Here is a 14,559-nt window from a genome sequence, read left to right as displayed (position 1 = left end):
TTTTGGAATTCCCATTCTTCGCAATGGTATCCATAATTTGTTATGATCCACACAGTCAGATGCCTTTGCATGGTCAATAAAACACAGGTAAACATCCTTCTGGTATTCTCTGCTTTCAGCCAGGATCCATCTGACATCAGCAATGATATCCCTGGTTCCGTGTCCTTTTCTGAAACTAGCCTGAATTTCTGGCAGTACCCTGTCGATATACTGCTGCAGCCGTTTTTGAATTATCTTCAGCAAAATATTGCTTGTGTGTGATATTAATGATATTGTACTGTAATTTCCACATTCAGTTGGATCACCTTTATTGGAAATAGGAATAAATATGGATCTCTTCCAGTCAGTTGACCAGGAAGCTGTCTTCCATATTTCTTGGCATAGACGAGTAAGCACCTCCAGCGCTGCACCTGTTTGTTGAAACATCTCAATTGATATTCCATCAATTCCTGGAGCCTTGTTTTTCGCCAATGCCTTCAGAGCAGCTTGGACTTCTTCCTTCAGTACCATCGGTTCCTGATCATATGACACCTCTTTAAATGGTTAAACATCAACTAATTCTTTTTGGTATAATGACTCTCTGTATTCCTTCCATCTTCTTTTGATGCTTCCTGCATCTTTTAGTATTTTCCCCATAGAATCCTTCACTATTGCTACTCGAGGCTTGAATTTTTTCTTCCGTTCTTTCAGATTGAGAAACGCCGAGCGTGTTCTTCCCTTTTGGTTTTCCATCTCCAGCTCTTTGCACATGTCATTATAATACTTTATTTTGTCATCTTGAGATGTCCTTTGAAATCTTCTCTTTAGTTCTTTTACTTCATCAATTCTTTCTTTTGCTTTAGCTGCTCGACGTTCCAGAGCAAGTTTCAGAGTTTCCTCTGACATCCTTCTTGGTCTTTTCTTTCTTTCCTGTCTTTTCAGTGGCCTCTTGCTTTCTTCATGGATGATGTCCTTGATGTCATTCCACAACTCTTCTGGTCTTCGGTCACTAGTGTTCAATGCATCAAATCTATCCTTCAGATGGTCTCTAAATTCAAGTGGGATATACTCAAGGTCATATTTTGGCTCTCGTGGACTTGCTCTGATTTTCTTCAGTTTCACCTTGAACTTGCATATGACCAATTGATGGTCTGTTTTGTGTTTCGCACCTGGCCTTGTTCTGACTGATGATATTGAGCGTTTCCATCATCTCTTTCCACAGATGTAGTCAGTTTGATTTGTGTGTTCCATCTGGCGAGGTCCATGTGTTTAGCCGCTGTTTATATTGGTGAAAGAAGGCATTTGCAACGAAGAAGTCACTGATTTTGCAAAATTCTCTCATTCGATCTCCGGTGTTGTTTCTGTCACCATGGCCATATTTTCCAGCTACTGATCCTTCTTCTTTGTTTCCAACTTTTGCATTCCAGTCACCAATAATTATCAATGCATTTTGAAACTAGCAGTCAGAAAATCAATGCAAGTAAAAATTGCATTGTGGAAATTATCTGCAAGAGAACTTTCTAAAGGGTTAAAAAGCAAAGATTTTACTTTAAGGAATAAGTTGTGCCTGGTCTAAGCCATGGTGCCTTCAGTCACCTCATATTCATGTGAATGCTGGACAGTTAAAGGAAGACCAAAGAATTGACGCTTTTGAATTATGGTGTTGATGAAGAATATTGAATATACCATGGACTGCCAGAAGTCCAAACAAATCTGTCTTGGAGGAAGTACAGCCAGAATATTCATTAGAAGCAAGGATGGTGAGAGTTTGTCTCACGTAGTTGGGACATGTTATGAGGAGGGACCAGTCCCTGAAGCAGGACATGATGTCAGAAAAGCAGAGAGGTTCAGTGAAAAAGAGGGAGACCCTCAAGAAGGTAGATTGACACAGTGGCTGCAACAATGGACTCAAGCAAAACAACAGTTGTGCAATTGATGCAGGACCAGGCAGTGTTTCATTCCATTGTACCTAGGGTCGCTATGAATCTGAACTTGCTCAAGGGCACCTAACAACCACAGCAACATGAAAGGGACAGAGAAGATTATAGGACGACTTAGTTTTTGAAAAATAGGTGAATGTTGTGTAAAAATTCCTAATTCTCCAAAAAGAGAATTAGGTCCACCTGGTTTTTTCAGCAGGTGGACCTGTCTCCTCCTGAAGTCCTATAGTTGTTCAAGATGATATGAGCAGCTCAGGGTCTTGGGTTGGCAGTTTGTTGTGCAGGCCTCTCGTGTTCCCATGGATGTGAGGGATAAAAAGAAAAACTGGCATTCTTCAGTGTTTCCCAGTTGTTAGTATCTCATCCTGCTTTCGCTGCACACTTAATGTTTTGTTGAGTGTTCTTGTGGGTCTTATGCAGGAAGATGTAATTGTTTATTCACAGGGAATTGATGATCTGAGTTAAAGCATTTCTTTAATTTGTGCCATGTTTTCTAACTGTTCTAGATTGTAAAGAGAGTGGAATAGGACTGTAATTGATTGCAGTCAAACGGTGGAGAGATTATTTCAGTGTCTTGGAAGTCTGAGGACAGTATGCCATTAGTGAGGATGTGAATGTAGTTAGGGAAGGGGTGCGGCTGATGGTCATACCCTAGAGTAGACCTTGTAAAACATAGCACCTTGTGTTAAATTTCTGTAAATTCTTACTTCCCATGAAGGCTCAGCCTTACCCTACTTTCTTGCACATGTTGGAGTAAACGGTACCATATGGATCCCAAATGTGTTGAATGTTTTAGGTCTCAGTGGTCATTGAGGATGTAGCTGTGGTCTTTAGCCATGAAGAGTGGGCTTTGCTAGATCCTGCTCAGAGGAAACTCTACAGAGATGTGATGATGGAAACCTTTAGAAACCTTGCCTCAATAGGTAAGAATGGCATCGTTTATTTTTTTTAATTATCCTTTAGTTAACAAATATTTTACACATCAATTTTGCTCCGGTGTTTGAGCTGAGGAATGGAAATAAATTGTTAAATAAAACAGGCATGGTCCATTCATCTGTGAAGTTCGTAAATCCTGGCTACCTCATGAACATAAACTTCTATGTATTAAAATTAGTTTTCACACTAATTAGATAGTAGACAAGAACTTTTGTAGGTGAAGGGAAAGACAACACAAAATATGGGAGAGGTCAGCACAACTGGACTAAACAAAAACCAAGGAAGATTCCTGAATAAACTTGAACACTTCGAAGGCGAGTGTAGTAGTGTCCAGGGTCTGGAGACCATGGTTTCAGGGGACGTATAGGTGAATTGGCATAGTAAAATCTATTAAGAAAACATTCTGCATCCCACTTTGGTGAGTGGCATCTGGAGTCTTAAATGTTAGCAAGCAGCCATTTAAGATGCATCAATTGTCTCAATCCACCTGGAGCAAAGGAAAATGAACACCAAATACACAAGGTAATTATGGGTCCAAGAAATGGAAAAGGCCCCATAAATCAGAGACGACATCAGCCTGAGACCAGAAGAACTAGATGGTGCCCGGCTGCAACCAATGACTGCCCTGACAGGGAACACAACAGAGAATGCCTGATGGAGCAGGAGAGCAGTGGGATGCAGACCTCAAATTCCTGTAAAAAGACCAGACTTAATGGTCTAACTGAGACTAAAAGGACCCTGGAGGTCACGGTACCCAGACCTTCTTTTAGCCCAAGACTGGAACCATTCCCAGAACCAATTCTTCAGACAGGGGTTGAACTGAAGTATGGGATAGGAAATGATACTGCTGAGGAGTGAGCTTCATGGCCCAATAGACACATGAGACCATGTGTGCAGCTCCTGTCTGGAGGGGAGATGAGAAGACAGAGGGGGACAGAAGCTGGCTGAATGGACATGGGGACTACAGGGTGGAGAAAAGGAGTGTGCTGTCTTACTAGGGTGAGAACAACTAGGAGTACATTGCAAGGTGTATATAAATTTTTATATGAGAGACTGACTTGATTTGTAAACTTTCACTTAAAGGACCATAAAAAAATAAGAAGGTTCATTTTCATTTCTTTTGTATTTAAAAGCCGTGAGGCTCTGTACGTGTTGAAAGCATAAGCACTGGTTTTAGGGGTCACTTTGGGACATGAGAGATTTTTGTTTAGACCTTTTAGAGAGTTTTACTGTGTTCATTACTTGTTTGCCATGATTTTTTTGCTGCAAATAAACCCACACCTGTCCATCTGCAGAGACCCTGCAGAGCAGTGTATTGGCTTGGTGTCAGGGAAATGTTCATCACTACATTGCCTTCCCTAATGACATGGATTTCTTCATGTGCACCATGTTGGAGTGCCCATTTATTGTCCTGGAGGAGCCAGCACAGTAAGATAGGGAATTACATTTGAATCAGTCACCTAGAAAAAGTCTCTTTTGGGTTGATGACACAACTTCACATATATCTGAGCTTAGTTTTCTGACTTTAGCAATTCTCTCACACCTGTGGTTTTGGAGACCCTTTCCTCTTTTGATGTTATATGTGTATTGTGTTCAGTATTTTTCTACTTAGCTCTCCTAATTACACCTGTGTGTGTCACCATCATTCTCAGGGCTTATTATTAAAACGTAAATTACGTTTTCACCAGTGTCGAAGTGCTGAAACGGCAAAATGGAGCTAAGTCTGCCTTTGTTCACGGTATCCTTTTTTTTCCCCTAATAATGCCTTTCCTTTTTGTTTCATATTATGAACCTCAACTTGAATTATTGGGTCAGTCTCTCAAAACCTTAATGATGGAGAAAAATTATTATCCAGTGAACATATAATGGTGCAATTCATGAAGAATAACACCTGGTCCTCCATGTTAGGAGAAACCTCTGAATTACATGCCGCTAAAGATCAGCATAAACACCAGAGGAGATATTTGAGGTGAGTGTCATTCCTACAAGAGAAAACAGTGCCTCAGGAGAAGGTGTTAAGGTTTTGTAACGTGATATTTTTGTGTGTATATGTGTATGTATAGATGTATCTATGCTTCATAAAGTAGTAAGTCAGCACAAAAGAAGATGACTTTCAAGGATCTCTTTGAGATAGATTGATACATTGACTGCAAAAACGGGCTCACAAATAGCAACAATTGTGAGGATGACTCAAGACTAGGCAACGTTTCATTTTATTGTACACGTAGTTGCTATGAGTCACAACTGACTCTAGGCCACCTAAGAACAATACGTGATGCTAACTGTAAAATTATGGGTTCAGAGAATTTTCATGATACAACATGTTCATAAATCTGAGTTAGTTATCGAATATTTGAAGCATGTTTCACTTAGACATAATTATCAGAATGTAATATATTTTAGAAACACAGTGGCAATAATGATAGTATTCTGCTAGATGATTTAATCTATGAAACATGAGACAAGTCAGGGTAAAAACCATCCACATTTACTGTGTTTGGTAATGGTGAAGTTAGAACAAATTTATTTCCAACAGCATGTTTCCTGTTTTTAACAGAAGTCATTCAGTAGACAACCTCTGTGAAAATAATGAAGCCAGTCAGTGTGGAAAAACCTTCAGCCATATTTTAAATCTTACTGTGCTAAAAAGAAACCCTCCAGATGTAAATCTCTTTGAGTGCTGCGAGTGTGGAAAAGCCTTTGTGGATCACTCATCACATAAACATCCTACCAGACCTCTCACTGGATGTCATGTCTGTCAGTATAAGGAACGTGGAGAAGCCTGCGGTTGTCCCTCTCACCTAACCATGCAAATAAGAACTCTTAATGAAAAGAAGCCCCATAAATGTGAGACATGTGGGAAGGACTTCATTTGTATCTCAACGCTTAAGAATCCCGTCACAACACTCAATGGTGAGAAATGCTTTGAAATTAAAGCATGTGGGAAACGTTTCTTTAGTTTCTCCTCCTTTTGGACACAGGTGAGAGATTATAAGCATGACTGTAAAGAATGTTGTAAAACCTATACTCGTCCTTCATCCCTCTTATTACATAAAAAATTTCATAACAGGTTTAAGCCTTATGAATATAAGAAATGGAAAGCCTGTACTGAAGCCTCGTCTCTCACTCCACATATAAGTAGTTATAGTGGAGAGAGACCTTATGTATCTGAGCAATATGGGAGAGCCTTTAGTAAGTCATCACATCTCACTACACATATCAGAACTCACAATGTGCAGAGGCCTTATGAATGTCAGGAATTTGGGAAACCCTTTAGTAATTCCTTAGCCCTCACTACATGTATAAGAACTGACACTGGAAAGAGGCCTTATGAATGTAAGCAATGTGGGAAATCCTTTACTTTTTCCTCAGCCCTTACTACGCACATGATTACTCACAATGGAGCGATGCCCTATGAATGTAAGGAGTGTGGAAAAGCCTTTATTGATTTCTCAGGGCTCTCTACACATGTAAGAACTCACAGTGGAGAGAAACATTATAAATGTAAAGAATGTGGAAAAGCCTTTAGGAGTTCCTCACACCTCACTATGCATGTAAGAATGCACAGTGGGGAAAGACTTTATGAATGTAAGGAATGTGGGAAAGCCTTTATGTGTTCCTCAGACCTCACTACACATACAAGAACTCACACTGGCAAGAAGCCCTATGAGTGTAAAACATGTGGGAAAGCTTTTAGTAACTCCAGAGCCCTCATAAAACATACAAGAACTCACACTGGAGAGAGGCCCTATGGATGTAAGGAATGTGGGAAAGCCTTTAAGCAACTCTCACACCTCACTAATCATTTAAGAACTCACAGTGGAGAGAGGCCTTATTTATGTAAGGAATGTGGGAAAACCTTCAGGCAAGCCTCACACCTCAGTATACATATAAGAAATCACAGTGGTGAGAAAGGGTATCAGTGTAAGGAATGTGGGAAACCCTTTACTCGTTCTTCATTCCTCACTGCACATATACGAACTCATAGTGGAGAGCGGCCTTATGAATGTAAGCAATGTGGAAAAGCCTTTAGGCAGGTCTCTACGCTCACTGCACATACAAGGACACACAGTGGAGAGAGGCCTTATGAATGTAAGCAATGTGGGAAATCATTTACATCTTCCTCAGCCCTTACTATACATAGGAGAACTCACAGTGGAGAGAGGCCTTATGAATGTAAGGAGTGTGGAAAAGCCTTTATTGATTCCTCGGCCCTCACTACACACATAAGAACTCACAGTGGAGAAAGACCTTACGAATGTATGGAATGTGCCAAAACCTTTAGGAGTTCTACACACCTCACTAAGCATATAAGAACGCACAGTGGAGAGAGACCTTATGAATGTAAGGAATGTGGGAAAGCCTTCAGGCAGGTCTCAGTCCTCATTACACATTTAAGGACACACAGTGGTGAGAGGCCTTATAAATGTAAGGAATGTGGGAAAGCCTTTAGTTGTTCCTCAAACTTCAGTATACACAGAAGAATTCACACTGGAGAGAGACCTTATGAATGTAAGGAATGTGGGAAAACCTTTAGGAGTTCTTCACACCTCACTACACATAGAAGAATTCACACTGGAGAGAGACCTTATGAATGTAAGGAATGTGGGAAATCCTTTAGTAAGGCCTCAAACCTCACTGCACATATAAGGACTCACAGTAGAAAGAGGCCTTATGAATTATGAATGTAACCAATGTGGGAAACCCTTTAGTTGTTCCTCACCCCTCACTATGTATGTAAGTACAGTGGAGAGAGACCTTATGAATGTAAGGAAACTGGGAAAGCCTTTAGGCAGCTCTCAGCTGTCACTATACATATAAGAACTCAGAGTGGAGAGAGGTGTTATGACCTTGAGTCTTTCCTCACACCTCACTACAAAGTGCAGACTATGTCAAAACTGGGGTGTTTCATCCTTACTACCGTAATTTCAAACAGCAGATTTCTAATAGTTTGAAGAACAAAGTTTCTCTGTGAGTACAAAAGGAATACTAACTCAAAAAAGGGGTCATTAGAGCTACCTTTTGCCTTTGCGAGACATGACAGTTTCATTATAACTGCAGGGCTATGCGAATCAGTGTTTGTTACTTTCTCCATCCAAGCTAAATTTTACCTTCCTTAAAGTCTTTGCCTATTACAAATAATGCTGCAGGGAATAGCCTCCAACAAATGTGTTTTTATGTTTTTTAATGTTTTATTGATGTTATTTTGCGTACAATAAAACACACTGATCTTGTATTTGGTTTAAGAGTATTTTGTTTCCATATTCATGACATTTCCTTCCATTTTTTTTATTATAAAATTAAGTTTTACCCTTTATAATGAGTTTGTCATAGGGTCGTATGTTGAGATTGTGCAAATACTCTGTTTTTCATCATACTTTTTTTGGCCTGCTAATTTTACTGTCCATTGATAATTATTGTCTATGATTATTAATATTGTGTTTTCTGAATGGTATTTCCTGTTGTCATCATTTCTTCTGTATTTATTAATTGGTATTCTGCAAGGAATAGATTTTCCTTTTCTCTTTTTTATGTATTAAATTGTTTATGCCAGTATAGGCTAATCCACCTCATCTGTCAGTTTGTGGTACTATGGTGGCTTGCATGTTGCTGTAATGCTGGAAGCTATGCCACCAGCATTTAAAATACAAGCAGGGTCACCTGTAGTGGACAGTTTTCAGTGGAGCTTCTAGACTATGACAGACTAAGAAGAAAGACCTGGCAGTTTACTTCTGAAAAAATTGGCCATTGACAAACTTACGAATAGCAGGAGGACACTCTCTGAAATAGTGCTGGCAGATGAGCCCCTCAGGTCAGAAGACGCTCAATGTACAACTGGGGAAGAGCTGCCTCTTCAAAGTAGAGTTGCCTTAATGATGTGGATGGATAAAGCTTTTGGGACCTTGATTTGTTGAGATGGGATATCTCAAAATGAGAAGAAATGGCTGCAAACTTCCAATGATGATTGGAATGTGGAATGTACAAAGTATGAATATAGGAAACTTGGGAATAATAGAAAATGAAATAGAACACATAAAGATCAATATCCTAGGCATTAGTGAGTGAAATGGAGTACTGACCTTTTTGAATATTAGAGTCATGTGGTCTTCTATGCCAGGAATGACAAATTGAAGAGGAATGACATCAATTCATCATCAAAAAGAACATTTCAAGATTTATCCTGAAGTACAACATTGTCAGTGATAGGATAATATCCATATGTCTATACGAAAGACCAATTAATATGACTATCATTCAAATTTACCTGCCAACCACTACTGCAAGACATGTAAATTGAAGATTTTTACCAAATTCTGGGCTCTAAAGTTGACCAAACACACAATCAAGATGCATTGATAATTACTGGTGATTGTAATGTGAAAATTGGAAACAAAGAAGAAAGATCAGTAGTTGGAAAATATGGCCTTGGTAATAGAAATGATGCTGGAAATCACATGATAGAATTTTGCAAGACCAACGATTTATTGCAAATGCCTTTTTCTATAACATAAATGGTGCCTATATACATAGACCTCGCCAGATGAAATACAAAGGAATCAAATCAACTATGTGCAAATCACTGGAGTTAGAAAACTAAAAGGGAAGAACACACTCAGCATTTCTCAAGCTGAAAGGACTGAAGAGAAAATTCAAGCCTCGAGTTGCAATATTAAGAATTCTTTGTGGAGAATACTGAACAATAAAGGAAGCATCAAAAGAAGATGGAAGGAATACACAGAGACACTGTATTGAAAAGTATTGGTTGATGTTTAATTATTTCAGGAGGTAACATATGATCAAGAACTCATGGTACTTCTCCTACTCATCCGGTGCCGATATAGTAGAAATACCAAACATGGATGGCTTCCACAAGCAGAAATTTATTCACTCACTGTGTAGGAAGCTAGAAGTCCAAATTCAGGGTACCGGCTACAGAGGAAGGCTTTCTCTCTCTATCAGCTCTATCCTTGTCATCAATATTCACTGGCCAAGGAACTTCTCAGTGCAGGGACCCCAGGTCCAAAGGACATGCTTGTCTCCTGATTCTTGTTTCTAGGTGGTATTAGGTCCCCTGTCTTTGTGCCCATTTCTTTCCTTAATATCTCAAAAGAGATTGGCTTTAAACAAAACCTAATCTTGTAGATTGACTCCTGCATCATTAACATAAGTGCTGCTAATCCCACCTCATTAACATCATAGAGGTAGGATTTCCAACACACAGGACAATCACATCAGATGACAAAATGGTGCACAATCACAATATTGAGAATCATGGACTAGCTAAGTTGACACACATTTTGGGAGGACACAATTCAATCCATAACAATTAGTTATGGATTGAATTGGAGTCCCACCTTCACTGAAGGCATTGGTGGAAAACAAGGCTCTAGGAGTTGATGGAATACCAATTGAGATGTTTCAACAAATGGATGCAGCACTAGAGGTGCTCACCCATCTATGCCAAGAAATTTGGAAGACAGCTACCTGGACAGCCAACTGGAATAGATACATGTTTCTGCCCATTCCAAAGGTGACCCAACCAAATACAGAAATTATTGTACAGTATCTTTTTTTTTATCATTAATGTCACACGCATGTAAAATTTTACTGAAGGTAATTCAAGAGGCAGTTGGACAGAACAAGGGGGTACTGATTGGTTTAAAGTCTGGAAAGGTGTGCGTCAGGGTTGTATTCTTTCACCATACCTATTTAATCTGTATGCGGAACAAATAATACGAGAAGCTGGACTATATGAAGAAGAACGGGGCATCAGGATTGGAGGAGGACTCATTAACAACCTGCGTTATGCAGATGACACAACCTTGCTTGCTGAAAGTGAAGAGGACTTGAAGCACTTACTGATGAAGATCAAAGACCACAGCCTTCAGTATGGATTGTACCTCAACATAAAGAAAACAAAAATCTTCACAACTGGACCATGAGCAACATCATGATAAACGGAGAAAAGATTGAAGTTGTCAAGGATTTCATTTTACTTGAATCCACAATCAACAGCCATGGAAGCAGCAATCAAGAAATCAAAAGACGCGTTGCATTGGGGAAATCTGCTGCAAAGGACCTCTTCAAAGCGTTGAAGAGCAAAGATGTCACCCTGAAGACAAAGGTTTGCCTGACCCAAGCCATGGTATTTTCAATCACATCATATGCATGTGAAAGCTGGACAATGAATGAGGAAGACCGAAGAAGAGTCGACGCCTTTGAATTGTGGTGTTGGTGAAGAATATTGAATATACCACGGACTGCCAAAAGAACGAACAAATCTGTCTTGGAAGAAGTGTGGCCAGAATGCTCCTTAGAGGCAAGGACGGTGACACTGCATCTTACATACTTTGGACATGTTGTCAGGATGGATGAGTCCCTGGAGAAGGACATCATGCTTGGCAGAGTACAGGGTCAGCGGAAAAGAGGAAGACCCTCAACGAGGTGGATTGACACAGTGACTGCAACAATGAGCTCAAGCCAGGCAGTGTTTCGTTCTGTTCTGCATAGTGTCGCTGTGAGTCAGAACCGACTCAACGGCACCTAACAACAACAATTCAAAAGTAGTTGCAGCAATACATCAATAGGGAAACTGCCTGAAAGTCAACCTGGATTCATAAGAGGATGTCGAATTGAATATCATTCCTGATGTTAGATAGTTCTTGCCTGAATACAGAGTATACCAGAAAGATGGTTACCTGTGTGATCCTGACTGTGCAAAGACATTCAGCTGTGTGCACTGTAACAATTGATGGAAAAGAATGTGATGAGTGGAAATTCAGAACACTTAATTTTGCTCACCAGGAACCTGCAAATAGACCAAGAGGCAATCGTTTGAACAGAACGAGGGGATAGTTCGTGGTGTAAAGTCAGAAAAGGTGTGCGTCAGGGTTGTGTCCTTTCACCATACGTATTCAATATGTATGCTGAGGCTCAGAGCAAGGGTATTATTTTCTCTTAGTTAAATTTTATTAGAGGTCAGAAAGGGTGAAGATGAGACAAACTTTTCGAAAACCTAACCAGATCACATGGACACCTGCAGCAGACCTGAATGGCTGGTATGTGAATAACCTCACCCTTAGAACTGTTTTGCCCTATTGAAAGACTAATTTTTTTTTAATTTTTATTGTGCTTTAAGTGAAAGTTTACAAATCAAGTCAGACGCTCATACAAAAATTTATAAACACCTTCCGATTGCTCCCCCACCCAATGAGACAGCACACTGCTTCCCCCCTCTATTTCTTTTCGAGTCCATTCGTCCAGCTTCTGACCCTCTCTACCCTCTCATCTCCCCTTCAGACAGGAGATGCCAACATAGTCTCATGTGTCTGCTTGATCCAAAAAGCTCATTCTTCACCAGTGTCATTGTTTATCCCATAGTCTTGTCCAGTCCCTGTCTGAGGAATTAGCTTTAGGAATGGTTCCTGTCCTGGGCTAACAGAAGGTCTGGGGACCATGACCTCCAGGGTCATTCTAGTCTCAGTCAGACCATTAAGCCTGGTCTTTTTACGAGAATTTGGGGTGTGCGTCGTACTGCTGTCCTGCTCCCTGAGTGGATCTTTGTTGTGTTACCTGTCAGGGCAGTCATCGGTTGTAGCCGGGTACCATCTAGTTCTTCTGGCCTCAGGCTGAGATAGCCTCAGGTTTATGTGGCCATTTCTGTCCCTTGGGCTCATAATTACCGTGTGTCCTTGGTGTTCTTCATTCTCCTTTGCTCCAGGTGGGTTGAGACCAATTGATGCATCTTAGATGGCCATTTGCTAGCGTTTAATCCCCAGATGCCACTCTCCAAAGTGGGATGCAGAGTGTTTTCTTAATAGATATTTTTATGCCAATTGACCTAGATGTCTCCTGAAACCATGGTCCCTAAACCTCCGCCCCATTTACCCTGGCCTTCGAAGCATTCAGTTTATTCAGGAAACTTCTTTGCTTCTGGTTTACTCCATTTGTGCTGTCCTCTCATGTATTGTGTGTTGGCTTTCCCTTCACATAAAATAGTTCTTATCTACTATCTAATTAGTGAAAACCCCTTTCCATCCCTCACTCCCTCCCCCACGCCCCGTAACCATCAAAGAGTATTCTCTGTTTAAACTATTTCTCCAGTGAAGGACTAATTTTTAATGACAGTTTTGGGTTGGTAAAATGATTGGGAGGGAAAAATCAATCTTCCTGCTATGAAAGAACCAAGACTACAAAAGCCAGGGGTTCACCTGCAGTGTGATGGATCAGTTTTGTATGGCCTTTCTCACCATGGTCTCATAATTCCCACCAAAAGATTGGGTGCGGCCATTCTAATAAGGTATATGCAATTCTAATGGGAGGATTGGTCAGTTTTGCTCTCCTCTAGGCTTAAAATGAGCCATCCCAGAGGCAGGAAAGAGAGAATCTCACCACCACCAAGGAAGGGCAAGAACAGAGTGCATCCTTTGGACCTTGGATCTTGTCATGGATTGGATTATATGCCCCCAAAAAATATGTGTATCAGCTTCACTGGGCCATGATTCCTGGTATTGTGTGATTTTCCTGTGTGTTGAAAATCCTGCATCTATAATGTTAATGAGGAAGGATGGGAGGCAGTTGTCTTACTGAAGCAGAATTCATTCTACAAAATTGGATTGTGTCTTGAGACAATCTCTCGAGATACAAAAGAAAGAATTGAGCAGAGAGACAGGGGGACCTGATAACACCAAGAAAGCAGTACCGGGTACAGAGCACATTCTTTGGACTTGGGGTCCCTGTGCAGAAAAGCTCCTAGTCTGGGGGAGGATGGATGAGAAGGTTGACAGAAAGCCTTCCCCTAGGGCTGACGCCCTAAATTTGGACTTTTAGCCTACTTTATTGTGAGAAAATAAACTTCTCTTTGTTAAAGCCATGCACCTGTGGTATTTCTGTTACAGCAGCACTAGACAACTAAGATAGGTTCCTGAGCTGAGAAACTTCAGGAACCAGCACACCGAGAGAGAGAGCTGTAATGCTGAAGATGGTGAGAAGCGACGGCAGGACAGACGGACAGGAGACAACTTGGTGGGCTTCCCGGCCCATGGACTGAAACAGCTGAGTGCCTTTAATTGAGCCAGGTTTGCCGACTCATGGAGCTAGAGCTGAGTGCCTTCCGGCCGAGGCTTACTGGTGAAGTGGGGTGTCTTGGGTACTTATCAGCAGAGCTAAACAGCTTTGTAACTCTTGCTTGAGCAGAACAATGGCCAAGGGGACCCAGAGAGGCAGCCTCTCGGCACGGCTGCAAAGAGGCTCTACTGATGAAAGAACTTTATCCTGAATGTTGCTGAGCCTGAATTGTAGCCTGTTAAAAACCCATAATCGTGAGTATTGTCTGTGAGTACTGTGTGGCCATTGCAATGAATTATCAAACCCAGCAAAGTAGAGAGTTTGATGCGTAGGATGGTTGGTGTCAGAATTGGTAAATATGCCAGAGAGAGGGGTATGCCTGACCTCCTCCTCATAGGAATCAGCTTTGGGCTGTTGATCTCGGTGCTCCCTCCCTCTTCTGAAGTTAGAGGAGATCAGATGGAGATGCCTCCTGCATGCTGTTTCTACACGGAGAAAAGGTTGAAGTTGTCAAGGATTTGACCTTACTTAGATCCATAATCAACACCCATGGAAGAAGTAGTTAAGAAATCAAATGATATATTGCATTGGGCAAATCATCTTCAAAAGACCTCTTTAAAGTGTTGAAAAGCAAAGA

At 40.8% G+C, this 14,559-nt stretch overlaps 2 protein-coding genes across 2 annotated transcripts in view; both read left to right on the top strand.

Moving 5' to 3' along the window:
• Positions 1-8,091, top strand: part of LOC126071866 (zinc finger protein 345-like) — a 40,995-nt gene extending 32,904 nt beyond the window's left edge. Inside the window, 4 exon segments of the mRNA XM_049876238.1 lie at positions 2,716-2,842; positions 4,671-4,824; positions 5,413-7,534; positions 7,536-8,091. Coding sequence (XP_049732195.1) covers positions 2,716-2,842; positions 4,671-4,824; positions 5,413-7,534; positions 7,536-7,676 — 2,544 coding nt within the window. The 3' untranslated portion in view covers positions 7,677-8,091.
• Positions 1-14,559, top strand: part of LOC126071873 (zinc finger protein 699-like) — a 73,970-nt gene that overhangs the window by 12,616 nt on the left and 46,795 nt on the right. The window lies entirely within an intron of this gene.

This window comes from Elephas maximus, chromosome 3 (assembly GCF_024166365.1).
Source record: "Elephas maximus indicus isolate mEleMax1 chromosome 3, mEleMax1 primary haplotype, whole genome shotgun sequence".
NCBI classification, from domain to species: domain Eukaryota; kingdom Metazoa; phylum Chordata; class Mammalia; order Proboscidea; family Elephantidae; genus Elephas; species Elephas maximus.
Note: the sequence above shows the minus strand (reverse complement) of the source record. Positions and strands in the feature narration are given on the sequence as shown.